Genomic DNA, 15,826 nt, shown 5'->3' on the forward strand with positions numbered 1-15,826 from the left:
CCCCAGTGTGTGGCAGCGAGGTGAGCCCCGACCCCTGCGCCGGGCTGCGAGCCCTGACCCCGACCCCCACAGTTTATGATGCACATCTAATATGTATTAGTTGATTTTGTACACGGATCTTATGATTAAAATAAACAAACGTTCTATTATCATTATTATTCTTATTTACATATTTTTCTTCTCTTTTTTTTTTTTTTTTTTTTTACAAAGTAACTACTATGAAATTATATGGAGGGGGGAGGGCGCAATTTTATATTCTTGCCTCGGGCGCAAAAATAGCTAGTTACGGCTCTGCTCCGCCCCAGCTGTTTCCCTCTTCTACCCTACAGGGGCAAGGCTCTAGTCATCTCATGTACATTTAGAGTAACTTCACTGACTCCACGATCTATCAAGCACCAGGGGCTGTTCTCTCTTTTGCACCTAGTGTAAACCACAGAGGTACAGCTCGCTTTGTACGCAGCATGTCCATGCTAGGGGTTTACGCTGGTGCAGCAGCTTCGGTGTAAATCCATAAGGTCCCCTTTATGTGGTAACTGGGAAGGGGTCACTATGTTGCCCATCTGGCTGTGCACCTGCCTTATTAGTCAGGTGAGTGGCTTCAGATTTGATTTTCAGGGAGATGTCTGAGGCTAGCTAGGAACAAAGCTCTTAGCTCCTGGGTTTGGGGAAGGGGAGGGGCTATAACAAACCGGAATAGGCTGTATGGCAGCGTGGGCCCAGGCATGCAAAGTGCCATGCAGGTGCAACCAGCCGGGGAAGCTTCCCAAGCACTGGGCTGCGGATGCAAATTGTAAAATGGGAGAACACTGACATGGGAGCCTGCCAGGGACTCCCTTAGTCCCACCCATCCTTCTCAGGTGAACACAAAGGGAGGAGAAGAGCATGTGACACACCATGTTGGCTCAGCCCCAAATACCACTATGGCTGGTGTCAAGTCCTCCAATACAAGAGCCTGCAGGCAGAGGCCATCAAGAGCTGCTGCTGAACAAACAAACAGCCGTCAATAAAAAACAAAGAGGGAGTTTGCAAAAAAGCAAGAGTTTGTGCTGAACTAAACAGAGGTTAAAGAACAGTCAGGCTCCTGCTGGAATAGCACAGTTCGGAGGGGAGGAAAAGGGGGCATTACGTAATGCAGGAAAAATGCTGGCTCCATTCAGTTTTCCACCACTTCATGTGATGTCAGGAAAACCATATAAATCAACAGACTTTCTGCTCCCACGGATTGAGGGCAGCGAGCAGCACTATTTATACTTAAAAAAAAAAAAAAAAAAAAAAAAAGAAAGAAAGAAAGAAAAGAAAGCAACAGGGAGATGATTTCCAAGACTGGGAATAATGGACTCTAAGGTTCCAACCCCCCCACCTCCCAGCCTCTTTGGAATCATCATGCCTTCTGGTTTGTTAACTCTTTAGGAGCTCCCGCCCTCTATCCCATCACCCCCTCTTCCTTTCAGGCCCATCTGCGGCTGCTGCTTTCACGCACAGCATGGCACTCCTATGCAGAAGACTGGTGCTGAGGAGTCATATGGGATAATAAGAAGAGGGCAGGGCTCTGAATTTACATAGCATGGGTAAACTGTATGTCTACACTGCAATAAAATGCCTGCCACCCCTGGCCCAGGTCAGTTGACTCGGAATCACAGGGCTCGAGTGGAGGAACTACAGAATGTTCACGGTTGGGGTGGAGCCCGGGGTCTAAGACTCGTGAGGAGGGAGGCTCTCAGAGTTCGGGCTCCATCCCATCCCAGACATCTACACTGCAATTTTTAGCTCCTGAGCCCAAGCCATGCAAGCCCGAGTCACCTAACCTGGGTTCCGAAACTTGGTGCCGTGGGTTTTTGATGGCACTGTAAACATACTCCCAGGCACAGAGAGGGGAAGTGACTTGCCCAAAGCATCACAATGAGGAACAGAAGCCAGGCATCTCCAACCTTGCTCAAGCTACTAGACCATGCTGGGAAAACAAAAGGCCTTTGTCTATAATGGGGGAATTCCTCTCTGTCCAGGACACTACTGCAAGTTTCATTAGCCACCATGTTTCACTAGCATCAGTCACAGGGAAATTCCAGCCTGATACTGCTGCCAGTGGGAGTAAATCATTGGTGGGAGAACAGGACACAAAGATTTTAGTCCTTATCAAGAATTGCTCTCGATACACCTTCCCCATGGAGGTCACAAGTGCAATGAGTTTAGCGGTCTCATCCGTGCCTCTTAAACCAGAAAATATACCAGATGCAATTTGACTTAGGTTTTCTGTTTCACCTCAGCAGTCCTGAGCCTGTAAGATTGCACGGGGTGGAGGCCTTGTCTACACTGAGGATTTACCCTGCCTTCAGTCTCCAGCGTAGCTGCACTGGTACAAACTCCTAAAGCAGATGGACAAAGCTGCCATTTGTACTGGTGGAGCCAACCCCTGCTTGAAACCAGGGCAAGCAGCACTAGGGGCTTATACCCATGCAGCTATGCTGGGTCCAGCCACCAATCACCAACACCCACAGTGCAGACAAGGCCTCAGCACAGACTGAAGCGACATTCTTTGGGAACTGAGGCCCAAAGCTCCCATCATTTCCAAAAAGCAGTGGGAGAAAATGCACCATTACACTCCAAGGGGATGCAGGAGAACACCCCGGCACGATGCTGGCGTTAATACATCATGTACAGAAAGGGAGCAAAGCTGAGATTGGTGGTGAGGGGAAATTGGTTTTTAAATATCAGAATTTGTAGTTTTGATCTAAATGCAAAGGATAAGTCAGACCATCTGGGTGAGTCTTCCCCACTGGGGTCCTGCGGCTGGGAGTTAGGTTGGGTTCCCCTGCATTTGACCAAATGCCTGGTATGAGATTAGCTTTCTTGCTTCCATTTTAAACAATGATTTCACCTGCCTTGGAAGAGCAGCGGTGGCGGCTTTGATAAACAGATGGAAAGGTCTGGCTAAGGTCACGGAGCTTCTGTCAGTGCCAACGTGTGCTCAGTTTAGCCATCATTATATAACGGCTCAGAGCCACACTCTGAAACACAGCAGATACCCCCTCTGCGCCCAAGCACAACGTGCTACTGAGCAGCCCTGGGAAAGAGGGACTATTTCTTCTTTCACCCAGCAGCGGAAAAATACTGCAGCCCCTAAGCTACAATCACAGCACTGGCAATCTCTGGGCCCTTTTTGACGTTGACTGGGAGTGCTGCTGAGCAGGTCCACAAGCCACCATTTTACAAGAGTGACTAGTGATTTTGGGTCCCTTTGTTCAGACACCTTAGAGGGGCTCAATTTCCAGGAAGTGCGGAGCGCCCACCCTCTGAAAACCAGGCCCCTTTAGAAGGTGTCTCGCCCATCCCAGAATCACGAGTCACTTTGGAAAATCTTGCCCCATGTCTTTTATCCCTCTGCAAAGACCCATGCACGCGATGGCTTTAGACAACAAGAAGCCAGGACCAAGAACACCGGTTACAAGAAGAGATCAGAGGATGCTTTCATTATTCTCTCTCCCCCTCCCCCTTCAGCCTATTCAGTCTCTCTGGCGTTCTTCTTTTGCAGTTTCTTGAAGGCGGGTGTTTTGGCAAGTGAGATTGGCTGGTCACAGATAGGTCATTATTAATAATATTATAGTACTGCCAAGTGGCCTCAACTAGGATGAGGACCCCACTGTGCTAAGCACTGTAGAGAGACCCAGTAAGACACAATTCTTGTCCTAACAAGCTTCCAATCCAAACAGACAAGACAGGATGACTAGCCCCATTTTACAGACGGAGAATGGAGGCAGAGGACAAAGTGACTTGTCCACGGTCAAACACAGGACGTGTGTGGCAGAACTGAAACACAGAATTCCTGAGTCCAAGTCCAGTACCTTAGCAACGAGGCCAGCCTTTGCAGGAAGAGGTTCAACCTAAAACCTCTAGGAGCAGACACCTCAAAACTTTCACTGAGAACGAGCAATAGAATGTGGACAAAGGGTTAGTCATGGGCAGCAAAGCATGCCCCTAAGACACTTCCACTGGAGAGACTAACAGCTTGTATCCAATTTCACTCGTTTGGGTGTAAATCCAGAGTACAACCACTGAAGTCAGCAGGGTTATTTTGGCTTGACGCTGGCATAAGCAAGATGAGAATCTGGCTCCAAATCTCCATTGGAGACTGCATTCCTGAGCAAATCCCCAAACCTTATATACAAGCAGGGGAGAGGGCTTCATTCTAGTCTCCTTTACGCCAGATTTGCAAGTGGGTTATGCCACTACTTTTGGTGAAGTGCCTTGCCATTGGGGTGAGATCACCATCAGTCCCAGCACGCACGTCCCCCTCAGACCTCCCAAGCGCTGCTAATGTGCGTCTAAAATAACTGGCTGCTGCCCACATTACAGGATGGAGAAAACTGCATGGGTGCGCGCGCGCGCTCAGGCCCCCCACCTCCCAAATGTTTTCAGCAGTATTTTTGAGTCACGATTTCCATATAAAACTCAGTAGCCATGACCCAGTGTTCTACATTTTGGTTCCTTTTTTCCACACATTAGTGGTCTGCACTTCCCATTAGCGAACCGGCAGGCTCCAGGGTGTGCAGCTCACAATGCCACAGCAAAAGGAGCGTGAGAGGCTTTGCCAAAACCTCAGCAAGGCAATTACCAGCCACTTCTGGGAACACATTCTTTCCCCCCCCCCCCCGCTGGCTGTAATTTTTCTTCCAGGGTTTCTTGTACACAGCTATTGTGTTGGAGCTGGAAATGCAGAGGGCTAGACTTGGCCCATGCTACCGAACAGACCTATCGCAGCACAGAACCTAATGCTCACTGTCAATGAGTGGGAGGAGTTTTAATTTATAGACAGCGTGGGCAAAAGGAGCAGCTGTAGTAAGGGGGAAAAAAGAGAGACACACACACAAGTAATTGGCACTGGAGGGAGGGTGAGGGAACAGGCCAGCTTTAGGATTCACAAACAAGACCCAGGATAACGGAAGCGGCCCATCAGCACAAGGCTTAATTTTATTCCCATTATTTCTTTGCTCCATCCTCCCAGCCAACCAAGCAGTCACTCACAGAGGTTACGTCTGTGCTGGAGCGAAAGGTGTAAATTTCCAGCTTGGGCAGAGATACCCGTGCTCGTGCTAGACAGAACTACCGTGCTAAAAATACCAGCGTAGCCATGGCTGCACGGGCTAACGATCCTGACGCTAATCCCGTCTGACACCCTAGGGATGTACGCAGGGCAACTAGCCCTTCCCGCCGCTCATGCGGCCACAGTTACGCTGCTCTTTTTAGTGCGCTAGCTGGATCAGAGTGAGTGCTGGCATATCTCCTCAAGCTGGAAATGATACCTGCCAGTGCCGATGGACCCATAGCGTGTGGCACCAGAGAGGGGAAAAAAAGGGAGGTAACAGGTAGTTCTGTGTACAGGAAAAAAGAGGAGACCCATAAAAGTCCGAAATGCTGTACTATAGCTAAGACGACGCTACGTGAGCTCTGCCAACGGGACAGCAAAGGGTACAGTGAGAAGTACTCTGCCCCCCAGCTAGCAATTCCCTGCAGTCCAAAGGCACCCGTACAGCACAGGAGAGTTCACATTTTGTACTTCACCTTATGGAACCTGTGAGCTAAAGAGAGGAGAAGCGCCCATTAGCACAGCTCCTCAGAGGGGCTTAGACACCCAACTCCTATTATTTGCAATGGGAGTTAGGCTCCTAGACACCTTTGAGGCTCTGTGCCACTGTGACCTACCTGGGCATGAAATCCAGCATGATGGGGGTGACTCACACCTTTCTGCTCTCATGTGGGTTGCTCATTGCCTAGCCAGTGGCATGCAAATCACTACACATCTGGGAATGGGGCAGCATTAGCAATAATTACTGCTCCACACCTGGAGCTGGGTCTCTGCTCTGGAGGGAGGGCTTGGGCGAGTTTGCCAGCTAAATGCACTGGAACTTCCTCTTCTTCGACCTTGGGAAAGCAAAAGTGTTGCTGGTGCATTAGGGGTCATGGCAAGGAGGATGCTCCTGACACATCCCCACTGACTGAGCTGGCTCCTGCAGAGGTTGGTAAAGAGGATTCTTTTCACCTCGTTGTGCAATTTATGCAGGGCTCTGCACTTACTGACACCACAGTGACCTTGGAGCTGCAGAACAGGCCCTGCCGACCACAAGCTTGGATTACTGCTATCTCCTCTCAACCAGGCTTCACTGCACTGGTGGATTGTTCAAGAGGCAGCAGTATGCTTGCTCATTGGCCTGAGGTCCTCTTTCATATCACTCCCACCCTGTGCTCTACTACACTGGCTACCTCTGAAGTGATGAGGGGGATTTTAAAGGTGGCTTTGCTGGTTTTTAAAGCCCTGGGTACAGTCAAAGCCTTCTCCTTGAGCCTTTCTTCTGCATACAACAGTAGCACCTTGAGGGCCCAACTAAAATCAAGGCCCCCTTGTGCTAGGCACTGTACAAACACAGCCCCATGGATCTCAGAGCAGTTCAGATTACTAAGATCATATATTTGCCAGAGACTAGTCCTTTGTGACAAAAGCCTGTGGCTGCTATGTTGTTTCCACAACTAGATGCAGCCTTTGTACCTGGCCAGCATGGAACTGAGCCAGGCTCTTCCATAGGTGCTAACAAATTTCATCCCCATTGCACAGAGGGCAAAACTGAACCACAGTTGTTGCCAAAAAACACAGCACGCCACTAGCAGAGTAGGGAAGAGAAGCCAGGGGTCCCCTGCTTTAACTCCCAGAGCGTGACCTTGAAGGAGTCAGTGCTATGGTGGCACCTACCAGCGTTAACACAGCTTGAGTTGCTGCACGTGTCTACATGTGCCTTGCATCCAAGGGCAGGAGCAGGCTGCCTGAGTCCTATGCAGCAAAGAATGCACAGGATGGCTACGTGATGGGAAACAAGCCAGGCAGCCCTGCCTTCCTAGCTGCCAGAATGAACAGGAGCTTTCACCCTCTCGACACCCGCTCACCAGCTCTTTGTCCTGCCAGAGAAAGAGTTTCATTCATTCATTCCCTACCCTGCTTTTCGTGAGCTTTGTCCCGGCACTGGGAGAGCAACGCTTGCTCTGCAGCAAGGCTATAATTAGAACATCATGCTCACTTGCTCTCATGTGCTCTGTCTTCTTGGATAACACCCAGGGGACCCCGATTCATTCCAGCGATAAATCCTCCACCCCCCACTCCTCCTTTTCTGAATGAAGAATCCCCCCCCCCCCCCGGGTTTTTTTAATAGGCGCGAGAATGAGTGGAGCTCTGGTTATTCATTCACTTTTTAAATATTAAGCAGCATGGGGTGGATGATTTCATCTGAGAGAGGGTAACTGGATACTTTCAACAACCTTTCTGCCCTCTCCACCCACATCCTCCCATCCCCGCTCCCTCCTCAGCAAAGCTATTCCGTTACACAACAGCTCTGCTGGCTGCTCCTACTGTGGGACTGGCTCCAAGTAAGAGTCAGAAAACGTCCCCTAAAAACACCGGGAGCTAGAAGGTACAAGAGGAAAAAGAGCCAGAAGAGCAAGCAAACCCCTAACCCCTGCAGCTGCCCTGATGTCCAGAAGCCTTGCGCTTCTTCTTGGGGGAGCTTGGATGGAGCTGTTTTGTGTTGATGGACAACACTGCCCTCTACTGGGGGGAACACATGGAACAGACACCAATGTTTAATCAATGAGTTTCCTTTACTGACTGAGCTTGGGGAGCTGTTCCTTGAGCTCAATAGACAACAGCCAGGCAGACTAACCCTCACATAGTCTAGAGAAAGACTGTATCATCCCTGTCTGCGTGTGCCCAGGAAACATGACAGGCTGCCATGCTGCCCTTCCACAGGGAACAATATCACCAGCCTATGGGCTGGATGTGCTGTGCACCCCCCAACCCCAAAGTCAGCCTTAAACCCAGCTCTCCCTTGCGGTCGCACAACATGCCACCAGCCAAGCCAAGCGAGCACAGCCTTTGGCCCATATCTGTTCCCAAGTGACAGCATCCTGGGGAAACGCAAGCTCAGGGGGCAGCACAGCTTAACACAGAGGGAACAAGTGAAGAAGGGCACAACTGAGCAGCGCTGGCAAATCCCTCAAGAGGGTGCACTGCCCTGAAGCCCATTTACAAGAGATACTGGAGACTTCTGGCACGCTCACAAATGGCCCAAGAAACACAGCTGCAAATACGGCGAGGTTCTCTGCGGGAGCAGAACGGTGCTCGCTACGCCCAGGCCTAGACATGCTCACTCCCAGCAGGATTCTAGCATTTTTTTCCCCTGAGCAATGTGGACAAGGGCTCTGCTGTGCTAGAACCAGGACATAAACCTGTGGCCTGGACAGAACACTGACCAGGGAAGTGTGTAGCATGGTTTACTTAGGACGGAGTTTGGAAAAAAAAAAAAAAAACTCTCTACAATTATGATGTATTGTATTCTATTTTGAGTGCAAAGGTCTCTCTGGAGAAATCATGCTAAAAGCATAGCAGTAACAGTCATGGATGAACAATGCTGGGCCTAGTATTGTTCAGATCCCACTCTGGATGGGGCCTCTTGTCTATGTGGAACAAAATACAGGCACGAAACATACCCAAGGAGTTTTGTTCCAAGTTAATTTGGTCCTTTGGAGACACCCACAGCTCCCTCCTCTCGCTCACACCCACCCTCCCTGGCCAACTGTATCTCAACAAGACCTTTAGATAGTCCCCTCTTTAGGGCCACATTACCAACGCCTGGGTACTATGCACAGGCCATGATCCCCGTAGTAGGTTTGACATGGGCCAGCACTGTAAGGTATCAGGGAACATACACATCATTAACACTCAGCACTTTAGGACACGGAAGACTGTGTCCTTATTCACCCTCCATTCCCGAGCCAAGAGTGGAGGCGGCCCCCTTGAACATCTGACAGCCCTGCGCTGCTAATTGTGGGCTGTGTCAGCCAGACCCGGGGCAGCAGATCCACACCATGGCACACGGGTCCCTCTTCACGATACGCGCAGCACTGGATGTGGCTGGGTTCCATGGGGAATTTCTTCCCTCTCTCAGGCTGCTGAGCTCCCAGCATTGAACCCAAGCGCTCTCTTTAAGAGCGGGAGTGCTGAGCACTCGTTGCAGATCCCCTGGCCCAAGAGAAAGGGTGTTAATCCCAGTGCCCAGGCCACAATCCAGCTCAGGTAAATACATCCTGCCTAACACAAACTTCCTCTACATTTTCAACTGTGGTGATGTTAGTCTTCATTCCCGGGGCTAGAATTCTTCACTTCCTGTCTTAGAAGCACTGTGGTATTTTTCAGTGTGGTATTAAACAGCTGCTGGGTTCCACCCCAGAAGTGGCTGCCTTCCAGTGGAAGGTGAAAAGGTGGCCTCTCATAGGTAGACTGGGATGAGAGAGACTACAAATGTCTCAGTCCCCCATTATAGCACCTGCCTACAGGTTGAGGCACCCAAGGCCGGCTTAGACAGGGGTACGGATGAGCAGGCCTGGCGATGCGCCAGATAGGTGCTGCAGCCAGTCTGCATTCTTGGTGCCATGACACCCTCTAAGGATGTCCCATCTCTGGGAGATGGCACAGTTCATCCAGGAGTGTCACCTGAAGGCACGGAGGCACTCCCATGGGCACCTAAAGTGCTGGTGACCCAGTGTCTGGCCTGGAGATAGAAACACTAGTCACAACCACGCGTACCCAAGAGAGACATCCTCCCCGCCCCCTTTCAGGGGCAGAGCTCCCACTTCTCCATGGCATCCCAGCCAGATCCTACCTGTGAGGATGGAGACGTTGTGGAAGCAGCTGTCCAGCTTGCCCAGGAGGATGGAGAGGAAACTGTCGGCAGCCAAGCCACTCACGTCCCGTGTGCTCTGGTCATAGACCACCACGTCCTGGTGCTCTTCCGCCTCCACCTGGGGGGGGGGGGAGAACCACCACAACAGAGCATTACAGCATGTAGGGGGCAGATAGCAGGGGGGCCAGGGATTGGATATAGGGAGTTCTGCTGCTCTCCACTTAGGCTCTGTGTTGCCAAGGCTTTCCGACTTCAGTGCTGGAGAAGAGTCCCCAGACTGAGGTAGGATGGAGCGAATCCTCCTGCTGCCACACCCCAGGAGACAACGGTCCCTCCAGATCAGGGATGGAGCAAGAAACAAGCAGGGGAGCTAGAAAGGGAGGGAGAAGGGGAGCTGGTGGCCATAGTAAGGTTATGGAGCAGATTAATTTTGCTCCTCTAAACTGAAGGAGCATGGAGACGTGGCTCCCCCACTCACGCCTGAGGAGGATGGCTCTGCCAGAACAGGTCTGGGGTCTACTGGCAGAAACCAACAGCTGAATGGACATGGAAACTGAACTCCCCAGGAGAAGATGGTTCCAGTATGTCAGGTCTCAGGACCTACTGAGGCAGTTAGATGGAGAAGGCCTGTGCTGAATGGACATGGAGAGGGAAGCCCCCTGGCCCCCATTATAACCCAGATGAGAGATGGGAACCACCGTCTAGGTGAAGCCGAGGAATCAGACGACAATGACATTTACCTCAGCCCTGTCCCTGCCACCTCAGCCCGTGCAGGACTCTGTCCTATCCAAGTGAGGAGGCTTTGCTCACCACTCCCCAGGCTAGCAGCTCTTACAGACAGGAAGGGCGGGGTGTTCTAAGGTGCTCAGCATAGGCCTTACTTTGCACCCAGCTCTGTCACTGAGTATTTTGCCATGGACTCCAGTGGGAGCAGTCAGGCTAATTGTGAGTACTTCTGAAAATCCCGCCCTCAAGCGCCCCTTCTCCCATACCCTGCCTAAATTTTCCATTGCTTAACTTCATCCCCATCCTCCCAGTTACACCCACACACAAACCATTCCTCCCCTGCAGATCCACACGACAAACACTCACTTCCCCGCTTAGCCAGCTTTGAACTGTTCAGCTCTTTCAATAATTCCTCACAAGCAAACCCTCCGGTCCCCATTTCCCTTGTACTGCTCTTCTCCAATCTGCCTCTTTCTTTCTGGTATCAAGGTAGCTGGGACTGAATCCTGCATGGCAGGGATGTTCTCAGGGCCAGCCAGAGAGAGGGAGGCATGGGCTGTAACTGCCACCTTATAATCTCTCTGCACAGCCAACCTCAAGTGTCACATCAGTTTGTTTTGATAGCACATCAGCTCATACGTGAAACAACGTGGTCCAGTGGATTGGGCACTGGACTGGGACTCAGGAGCCCTAGGTTTTATTCCTGGCTCTGCTACTGACCAACTGTGTGACCGCAGGTAAATCACTTAATCTCTGCCACCTTGGGCAAGTTATTCCCCCCCCCCCATCCTGTGTGTCTTGCCCAGGTAGACATTAAGCTCACTGGGGCAGGGTCTCTCTCACTCTGTGCATGTACAGCACCTAGCACAATGGGATTCCCGGCCAGGTGTTACCACAATGCAAATCAATTACAATTTGCCATCTGCTCTTTCCGAGTCTCCTCTGTTGGGAGAGCGTTACCAAGTCAATGCCTCCTGCAGACCAAGCTTAGCCCTAGCACTAGAAGTTGTGGGAACATCCCCACATCAGCTGTTTGCCATGTGGGCTCTCATTGCCCCCTTTCCCTAGGCATTCCTGACAACAGGGACTGCACACAGCAGAGAGCACTGGGTGGGGTGGGGTGGGGGGGAAGAGAAGGAGGAGATCGGCCTGACCCTCCCATGCACCTTTCTGTGCAGTGAGCAGTGTACAGATCCAGCTGCTGTTCCCAGATCCTCAGGAACCCACCCCAAGACTTGGTAAATTCAGGTGCACCAGTGAGGTGTGCCAGCTTTCAGGGCTTGCGCCTAGGGTATCAGCCGTTCTCAGGAGGGAGGGCTGAGCAAGGAAGAAATCGCTCTCTGATGAGAGGTTACATGGTGCCCAGTTAATGGCAGGATTACAGAGAGAGCAGGAGGCACGGCCAGGGGCTACTGTGTCTAATGAAAAGTTAACGCGTTAAAGGCTGCTAAAATCCTTGCAGTGCCACGGCTCAGTGCACCTCCTGAATAGGCTGATGGGTGGCATACGCCTGCCTTGCGAGCTAGCAGTCTCCCGCTCTTTGGGGCGAGGCACATTTATCATTCTGCGGTAGGTGGAGGCAGCAGCTGTGAAGCAGAGCCAGCATGAACCCTGCCAGCAGGACTTGGGGGGCGGTGGGAGGGAGGCAGGGAATGAACAGCCCTTTCCATTATATCCCAAAGAGCAGTTTAGCGCAGATACTGTGCAGCTAGGCAAGGAGTTTACAGTCTAGGGCTGTCTGTGTAGCGAGTTTGCTGTTCTCTGCGATGCGGGCTTGTATTTGCGTTGGCTATCTCAGTTCCCCAGGTATCGAGAGCTGGGGCTGTCACTCATCTGCTCCAATCCGGTTTTGGGGCAATTGGGGGGAGGTGCCTGCCATTGTGCCACACTCACTAACCCTTCAGAGCTTTGATTCAGCAGCAACCGCCACAGAACAACATACTTGCCAGAAGTCCCTGGCCAGCAGCATCGCCTGACAACCTACTGACTCCCCTGCGTACAAAGATCCGAGATGCCTTTCCCTGGCCCGCCAAGCACGTCCTGCCCCATCTCTATCCTCAGCCAGCGGAGACATCAGTGATCTTGCCCCGGCACTGTCCAACAGCCACCTGGGCTGAGAGCAGAGCCCAATGGGTGGTAGCTCTTGCCATTGTGCTCGCAGTGACTTCTGCAGTCCTGCCCCCACTCCACGTGCCTTTGGTGCCACACGCAGGGCTTAGTGCCAAATGACCATTGCCTTCAGTGTCGCCAGGAATACTCCACCTCAGCACCTCCCCTGCCACCCTGTCTGGTGCCCTCCAACCCATCTCACCCTGAGCTGCTGAGTGAAGCCCAACCCCATCCCCGCATAGCACAGCACTCAGCCCTCCACCCCACACCCAGCTTCTTCAGCTCTGCTCTGCAGCACAGGGGGCTGAGCACTGTTGCTCTCCAGTGTCCTGAACAGCAAAGAGATCCACGGCTGCCTACACTGCCAAGCTCCAGGTCTCTGGAGGCCAGCTTGTGAATTTAGGATGAGTGGCTCCCCCGCCCACCCAGAAGAACTATGAAGACTGACCGGGCCATCCTGGAACATCACAGCACAAAGGCTGGTTTAATGGCCCTCTCACACACCTGAAGGTGCTAGTGTGAGAAAGCACATCCCATCAGCTTGAAATCTGGAAGAGGGAAATAAAGATAGCGGGCATGAAAATTAGTCATCTCTTTCCTGTTCGGTTTGGACTTCCAAGGGCTGGAGCTAAGAAACCAAAAGCGGAGATCCCCAGGGTCACCCCAAAAAAAGACAAGCAGTGCTGACAGATTACTACATCTCTGTCACCTTTTGGAACCACGGACTGAACTCATTTGTGTAAATATGTTGCCTGCTTTAACCTGTAAATAACTCTCTCATTTCCTTTTCCTAGTTAATAAAGCCTTCGTTAGTTTACTTTAGGATTGTCTTTGGTATGAGATCTAAGGCACAAATGGATCTAGGGTAAGTGACTGGTCTCTTGGAACGGGGAGCAACCTGAATATTTTTTGATTTTTGGTGTAAGTGACCATTTATCACTAAGTCCAGCTTGCCTGGGTGGCCAGGTAGACTGGAGAGCCCAAAGGGACTGCCTGTGATTCTATGGTAAGACTGTTGCAGTGATCCAGGAGTTCACATTTGTTACTGGATTGGTGAAATCTAATTATAGAATTTATCACCAGTTTAGGGTGTCTGCCAACCTCAGGGCAGACTGTCAAAAACAAGGCACTCTTTGGTATGAGCCACTCCAGACAACGTGACAACCTGAACCCCAGACACTATGAAGGAGAAAGAGAAACGGACTTAGCTTGGACCAGGAAAGTCAGCGCAAAGAAATGCAAAAGGTAAGAAAACAGCATGAATGGGAGAAAAAGGAACCGGGCTTTCTAGCTGAGATGGGCACCTTTGGAGGTCTGAGCTTTAATGTCCCTTGCACTTTTAATAATCTACAGTGCTATTATTAATGTAGGTTCAGAGTTTCATATTACAGGGTCAGATCCTCAGCAGACATAGATCGGAATAGCTCCAGTGATTTCAAGGGAGCTACACTGATTTCCACCAGCAAAGGATCTGGCCCAGGATTTTATTTGATTTTTTAAAAAAGTTAACTACATCCCTTTAGCCTACATCCAAACAGAGCCCAAGTGCTGCTGAGCTTTCTGCAATATCCGCAGCTCAGCCCCTCACAGGGCTGAGACAATAGTATCCTCCAAGCTCCTTCAAGAATGGTTTGAAGGGAGATCTTCCAGCCTTAGTAATACTCAGTGCTCCCTATAGTGTCTCATCTGTGGCACTCAAAGCACTGAAGGGAGGCTAATTAAGCCTCATAACATCCAGCTCAGGTAGGGAAGTACTGTCCCGTTTCACAGATGGGAAAACAGAGGCAAAGAGAGGATACGTGACTTTCTAAGGGTCACACAGTTAGTATGGGGCAGAGCCAGGGATTAGAACCTCAGGCACCTGACTCTCGGGTCCCACCTCAGACTCGTAGGCTGCCCACCTTCCCTGGCTGTTGGATAATCGACAGTCTGGCATAGCCAGCAGTGAAAGAAAGGAATGATGGTCTCGTAGTCGCACTGGACTGGGACTCAAGAGATGTGGGTTCAATTAATCCCTAGCTCAGTCAGAGACTCAGTGTGACCCTGGGCAAACATCTTAGTCCCTCCGTGCCTTAGTTTCCCCATCTATAAAATGGGGATAATAATAATTCCTTTGTCTGTCTTGTCTATTTAGACTGTAAGTAGGGGCAGGGACTGTTTCTTGCTCAATGTCTGTACAGCACCTAGCACGACAGGGCCCCGATCTCAGCTGAGGGTCTCATGCCACTACCATAACACTAACAACATTACAACCCACACGGGTGGAACCTCCTGTTCAGATCCTGGTCAACTCCCAGTGCTCCATGACACAGGGAGGAGGAATAAATGTGGACCAAAACATTTGGAGGGGGGAAGGGGCAAACAAAAACACTGCATGGGACAACGCGGCTGCTTGGCTTGGTACCCATTTCCTAACGCCTCCTCGCTGCATCCTGGAAAGACACTAAGGGTATGTCTACACTACTCGCCGGATCGGTGGGCAGCGATCGATCCAGTAGGGATTGATTTATCGCATCTAGTCTAGACGCGATAAATCGACCGCCAAGCCCTCTCCCGTCGACTCCTGTACTCCAGCGCCACTCATGGCGGCGAAGACACCACGGTAAGTCGATCTAAGTATGTCGACTTCAGCTACGTCTTTCATGTAGCTGAAGTTGCATAACTTAGATCGATTCCCCCCCCCAGTGTAGACCAGGGCTTAGTGTCCTCTACTCCCAAGGACATCAATAACCCTGATCTTGTCAGAAGCCCATCAGCACTGCACACCATGGCATCGGAATGCTCCAAATGATCCTTTCCCAATAGGGTGGGGACACGCCCTGCCAGAGAACATATACCTTAGCCACGCACACCAGGGTGCCCATTCAAGTGCAGGGGGCCCCCAGGGGAGATAACCACTTGCCAGCCAAATTATCCCACAATAGGATTTAGTGTTCCTCCACACCGGGAGGCTTTGTTTTGCCCATTACTGAAGGGTTGCCGGGCAACGGCAGATAGATGTGACACGGTTTACATCTTATTAAAGTTATAAGCTTTCAGGCAATATAAATGCCAAACAAGCCCTGGCCTCGCATGGCCTAGCTGCAACAAACACACACTGCGTTTGCCGGGGAGAGCTCAGAAACAGGCTGACAGAAGGGCCGGCTTTCTTAAATGTATTAAAAATACTCCCCCCCCCCCATTTTCCTTTGGAACAAACAACAAGGGACAAATTCAACCCTGAGGTGGTGCTTTGAAGGAACAGAGGACAGACAGTTTGGGCCTGGCCTGAC

At 51.0% G+C, this 15,826-nt stretch overlaps 1 protein-coding gene across 1 annotated transcript in view; it reads right to left on the reverse strand.

Moving 5' to 3' along the window:
• The window catches only part of DUSP8 (dual specificity phosphatase 8), an 80,062-nt gene that overhangs the window by 32,419 nt on the left and 31,817 nt on the right, over nt 1–15,826 (reverse strand). Inside the window, exon 3 of the mRNA XM_024208968.2 lies at nt 9,699–9,837. Coding sequence (XP_024064736.1) covers nt 9,699–9,837 — 139 coding nt within the window. The remainder of the gene's footprint in view (nt 1–9,698; nt 9,838–15,826) is intronic.

The sequence above is a fragment of the Terrapene carolina genome, unplaced genomic scaffold (assembly GCF_002925995.2).
Source record: "Terrapene carolina triunguis isolate 2854851 unplaced genomic scaffold, T_m_triunguis-2.0 Scaffold171, whole genome shotgun sequence".
NCBI lineage: Eukaryota > Metazoa > Chordata > Testudines > Emydidae > Terrapene > Terrapene triunguis.